Source organism: Ascidiella aspersa, chromosome 8 (assembly GCF_963924565.1).
Source record: "Ascidiella aspersa chromosome 8, kaAscAspe10.2, whole genome shotgun sequence".
NCBI classification, from domain to species: domain Eukaryota; kingdom Metazoa; phylum Chordata; class Ascidiacea; order Phlebobranchia; family Ascidiidae; genus Ascidiella; species Ascidiella aspersa.
In genome coordinates, this window is record NC_139454.1 from 18,018,928 (window position 1) to 18,024,927 (window position 6,000).

At 35.1% G+C, this 6,000-nt stretch overlaps 1 protein-coding gene across 1 annotated transcript; it reads right to left on the reverse strand.

Annotated features, from left to right (window-relative positions):
• Window positions 1-174: 174 nt before the first annotated feature.
• Window positions 175-2,626, reverse strand: LOC146136636 (uncharacterized). Its single transcript, XM_083395306.1, has 3 exons — window positions 2,110-2,626; window positions 1,671-1,728; window positions 175-1,142 (listed from the first exon to the last, which is right to left on the reverse strand). The coding sequence occupies exons 1-3, from the start codon at window positions 2,216-2,218 to the stop codon at window positions 938-940; spliced, it is 372 nt and encodes a 123-aa protein (XP_083251432.1). The 5' UTR covers window positions 2,219-2,626; the 3' UTR covers window positions 175-937.
• Between the last annotated feature and the right edge of the window lie 3,374 nt (window positions 2,627-6,000).

The window sequence follows — 6,000 nt, forward strand, 5'->3', positions numbered from 1 at the left end:
TTAACCTTAAATTGAGGTTGTCACACGTCAGTAAATTTACTATTTAAATCTGCAGAAGGGAGAATCGCACACATGTAATTAAATGGGTGGGATTTTAAATATATATCTGCACTAACTTTCTTACAAATACAAAAATAACGACTAACGAGTAATAATAACCTGGTGGAACACAAATATGTCATAAGTGTGTATTCTATTTACAACAATTTAGTTAACAAAAAAAAAAGTTTTTAAATGTAGTTTGACGTAAGCCAATATTTAGTACAGCGGTTAGTTTTGTAAAACAAATATTGCGACTGCAAATATCGTTGCATTTCGCCTAATAAAGCAAAACAATATTTCTATAGTCGAGAAATGCCTTGTAAGCACAGCTCGAAAATTTATAAAAGAATACAAGCACCAACAAGAGCAAAAGCGTGTTCCTATGTAACTAAAATAAGAATCCCCTAAAAATATTATGCTAAGGAGTAGACAGGATAGAGGAATGCGAATAATAGATTAGATTAAAGAGAAAAACAACATAGACAAAACAAAAGTGGTACTCTACATCGATATTATTTCTCCGAATTACTTTTTATGTCTAACTCCGGGATATACAACTGACAAACGCAAACCAAAGATAACACTGACAATTAATTATACACTATGGGGGACGAAATAAAGCACTGTACAGCACAGAAGGGACAATTTACAAGCTCTTTCGGGCGACATAACAACAAGAAAAACCAAGGGCAAATAACAGACACGTCAATATCGGGGAAAATATTACGCAACATTTGAGTAAAAACCAAATATAGCACAGCAAAAGTTTAATGCGTTCGTTGACAACACACAAGATACAGTTCTTTTCAGTGAATCTGTCTGATTTTGTGTTATTTGAAAATACTGCATTTGTATTTGCCGGCTGTCAAGCAAAATGTTATTTTTTGGCGGAATTCTATCGCTCGGGAATATTGCTCATTCCTTTTTCTTTACTGCTTTCAACAAGTGGTGGAAGATCAAGCACCGAGCCGTCGGAACTAGAGTCGGAGAGGTGGCGTACTCTTGACAAAAGGTCGGAATCGGGAGGCGACTGGGCGCGGCTTTCTGTGGCTGACGGCTGCCGTTCTGGGGCTTTCCAATCTACAGAACCGAGTGAGACCCTGAAAACAACGGCTCGTAAACGCAGTGAAGCAAGGTACGTCCTTAAAGAAGGCAAGAGGATTGTTTTATTGGTTCGCAAATAGAGATACAACTGATCACAACAGCAAATTCGAAATTAACCAATTTGCTGTGGGGCGCTGTTTAAAAATATATAATATATGCCAGTCAAACAAACTAGCTTTTTTGGAACCAGATTGCGAATTCAATACAGTTATTACATCACAACAGTTGAATTGCACAGGTTTGTTTGTATTATTTGTGTTGTTTTTTTAAATATTAGGATATAATTTCTATTCAAGCAAAGCAAGAATAAACCACATATTTCAATACAACAAAGTTGCGCTTTATAAAAAATAGTACCATTTGTTATTGTTGGTCTTTAATTTTCGTCTTTTTAACTTCAAAATGTTTAATTTGCCACTACAATTGAGTAAGTAGATTGCTAAAATCAGGTTTCTATATGGGGATAGTATTACTGGCATAAATCTGTACTATGTATGTACTATAAGAACAAGTAAACAACCTACCCATCATGTCCAATAATTGTGAATTTGTTAAACATCGTTGCCAGCCAAGATTTTGATTCTAAAAATAAAATAAGTTTAAAGCTAACGCAAAAAACTTTAGGGGTATCCAGGTTTGACCTTAAATTGCACTCGCCAATTAAGCAAGGAACAACCAATCAGCACTCACCCCGCTGCATAATTTTGCCCTTCAAAATGTTTTTTTACAAAGCAGTAACTAACATTTTTTATCAGAAATTATTAAACCTACACGTTACTAAGTTAACTTTAAAAATATCAACCCTATATGTTTAGTATAAACATATTCACTAAATAGCAATATTTTTTAGATACTCTAATATTCAAGAAAAGATAAAACGATTGTCACAAGTCACAATTAAATGTTATATGTTTTACACTTTTTTAAATCAAACAAGAACCTCTGGGGTAACACCTGGCATACCAGTTTCAATTGGCTTCTGGACTTCAGCAGCAGCAATTACTTGTTCGTTTTCTTCCCTATGGCAAACATGACTTGCAATGAATGAAGTCATACTCGGCACACTAGACATTTTGACAGGAAAAACTGGCAACCAGTACAAACAGAAATACTTAAAACATACAGCTTCTAAACCAGTACTGTAAAGCAATTCACAATGAAAAATGTTATATTCTTACAAAACACAGACAGTTGAATCTTACAAATTACCCAAAATACTCCCTATGATTTCCCTTGAACATTAAAAAAATTTTAGTCCTAAAATGCCCTTACCAAATACTTAAAAGCTATTAAATATCTCTATGAAAACTTATTTAGTTATGGTCAACGTAGGGTTGTTCAGACATTGAACATTTTTTTGTAAGTATTTTGTCGAACTTATTCTCATGGTTTAGATCAGTGGTTGGCAAACTTAGGGCTGTGGCTGCGGCTGCAAACAGAATTTGGGCCTTTTATTTATTTTTAGTGGGCGCAAGCTATTTATTATTATTTCAATTAAAAACTATTATTATTTTCAAAAAAAAACCTCGAGCTACCTAAAGTTTAATAGCTTTGTGAAAGCTGTATTTGGTGATGATCAAGGTAGGATTGTTTAGACTTTGAACATTTTTGTCTTTTGTTAAACTCTTTCTCATGGTTTAGACCAGTGGGTGGCAAAATGTGTAGCGGACTGAATTTGGGCCTTTGATCTAATTTTAAAGAGCTGCAACCTGCAAGCTATTCATTATAATTTCAAGTTTATAATGTGCTTGTGTTGTGTTGTGTATCGCGTGAAAGCCGTACAGGTACATTTCATTTGTAATTTTTTAAAGTTAGCATGGCTAAGATTTTTGGGCTCATTGTTGTATCACAGGGCCACCAGGCCATGTCCTTTCACCATACTAAAATTTTAGCCAAGTTTATGTATGTAAATACAAACTTGTTTGGTGGTCCACACAAACTTTTATCGTTTTTAATTAATTCTGTTCAGCCAAAGGGGCTATGCATCCTAGGCATGTTGAAACATGGGACTTATAACCGTTACACAGTGGTTTCCAAACTTTTCTAAAAATTTTGCATGGTGGAATCTTTGCATTATTTTGATATTTGGCGGCCCTATAAATATTTAGGGGTCAGTTGACCCATGTTTTTTTGTAGTACACTAGTGCACTCATGATTCTTTCGAATGGAACAGCTTTCTAAATAATGCCAACGATTCGCTGATAGCATTTATTACAGAAAAATATATGCTTCATGAACAGACATAATAAAAAAACACTATATTATTGAATAATAAAGCATAAGACTAATAATGTTTAAGTTTGGGGGAGACCCCCACTTTTCGTAAGTGACAATATCGTTGTTTGTTCGTTTTTGTCAGCGTTTAAACTCACCGTCCGAAGCTGCGTGTTTTTAAATGTAATTGGGCCACGCGTCTTAAACTGTGCGAAACCAAAATCAAACGCAAAACGCCTTTTTCGTCTTTTGTTTGGTCGACCGTAAACGCAGGATATTTTTTTCTCTCGCATTTCCTTATTCGTTCAAGTTGGCTGATTAGGAAGTGTGTGTTCGACAATTAACAACAATAAATCAAGCGGTCTCCGCCTTTTTCTCGCTTATAACGTTGAGTTAGGCGGTGCTGATGTTTCTCGCAGTGTGCCATTTCATATACTTTTCGACTATTTTAACTACGTAAGTGCGAAAAATTTTCGCGCTTCGCGCGAATGACTTTTATACGTCCGTTTTGTTTACATTTTAATGCTGTCTTTTGAACAGCGCTGTTTTACCGTTGCGCCGTAGAGGGCTGCCAAGTGCGTCGCGGACAAATGGAAAACGTATTAAAAAATATTGGACATATTTTTTTATTTTTTAGTTTCGGCAATGTAATAAAACTTGCAATAAATTTGCAATAAAAAAATAAGAAATGCCGTTTTACCAAAAAAAATCGCGCTCGCTAAGCTCGCCAGCTGTCCCCTTTCTTAAAAAGGTTGACAACACTGATTTTAGGACTATTTAAGTGGCGTTTTTATGTTGTGCTGGTGGAATAACACCCGGGAAAACGATCTTCGTTTAGTATTGCAGATGGCGAAAGACGTGCTTGTAATTTAGCCTAGTCCCGTACATGGATCTACCAAAATCAATCACATATATTTCACGGTCTTGTTTTCGATTTACTTGGTCAACGATTGCACACTAAGCGGTATTATTTATGACGTCATCACAATCGCTATTTTATGACGTAATATCCGTCACTATTTTATGACGTCATTAACGTCCGACGAAAAATCGGGGAATTCCCAAAGTTCAAAATTCGGGACCCCCCCCTTTTTAAATTCTGGATACGCCCCTGCTTTGCACATCAGTTTTTAGATTTAATTGGTTTAATATGTCAATCTAAGAAGTTTCATAGCCCCCCAACCTAAACACAAAAAAATGGATTATTTCTATCCTTGGAGCATAATGGTTGGAGGTTGTAGTAAGACGTAATAAGAATATCAAAGCCCATACAGAAGTAGGTATCATTTTGAACCTTTCGAATAACTCTTTATTCATTTTCAACAATACTTCTGTATGGGCTTTGATATTCTTATTATTTCTATCCTGCTTGCGGCAAAGGTTTTATGTGGTGGGCCTTCAATGGCTCTTAAAAGAGAATAGCAACAAAAAGTTCGCCAACCCCTGGTTGAGAGTTGAGACCAATAAAACAGAAATGGCAAAATGATTGGTAGGAGAATACTACTATTTTTTATGCTCATTGTTATTTTTTGGGAACTTTCTAATGATGATACTGTGCAAATTTTTCTGTAATGGAAGTAAACATCAGAAAACAGTTCTTCAAAATGAATATTAAAGTGATTACACAGAAATCATATAAAAACAAGTAAAACAAACTGGCAATAAAAAAACACAATAACCTCCGCAATACAAAACTTAAGTCAAATTTTTAATTCTGGAAACAATCAACACTGCACTTATTCCTAGAAGGCTAGCAAGATGCTTTATACATTATGAATGCTAAGAAATCAGTGTTTTATTTCACAAAAGTTGCTGTGGGTACACCTTGCTGAATGACCATGAATTGTAGACTGGGGGGAACACAAGCCAGTATGTGATGATAGTATTAAAAATAAAAAAAACGGGTCTCCAGCCAATTAACTATTTGATCATAATCGTTTTACTAGTTGACCCCAAAACTAGAAATCCCAGGAAAAGTTGGCTTGATGTGTGATGTTTTTTTAATAATAGATGGAAATGATTCTGGGTATCATTTATTGAAAATCTTATTCAACTGGAGATTGCTAACATAACCCAGTTTTTCAATTATTAACCAGCGGTACTTAAACATTGTGTTGTAGGCAACTTATAAAGCTAAACTAATAACTTTTAGTTATTGGACAATCAAAGCTAATTATTTTGGCAGCAAAACTACAACAGAATACAAAGTGATATACTGATTAATGTGCTCCAACTAAAATATTTGGATAAAACATCAAAATCTAAGACGATTGTGTAGTGCCAGTGAGTATCTTAACAATATCGGAATGCACACTGTGGAGCTCGAGGAAGTTAGTTGGATATATATTGTTATTTCAACAAAAGGGCGTAGCAAGTTAGCATAAAGCAGATACCACTTCCAAATATCAGTGCCGTTTACATTTACACAGTACTCAAGTCGATTAAAAAGGTTACTGTGCAAGTGGATTGCTTATCTTAAATACATAAGCTCAACTGCTGACAACATAGACATGATTACGAGAAAACTCTAATTAACATGTAACACTAGGGCAGGGGTACCAAAGGGAAGTACGCAGCTCGAACTTCCGAGGCATTATATCTCCGGAAGTGAACAAGATATCGATCAAAAATTTTTACACA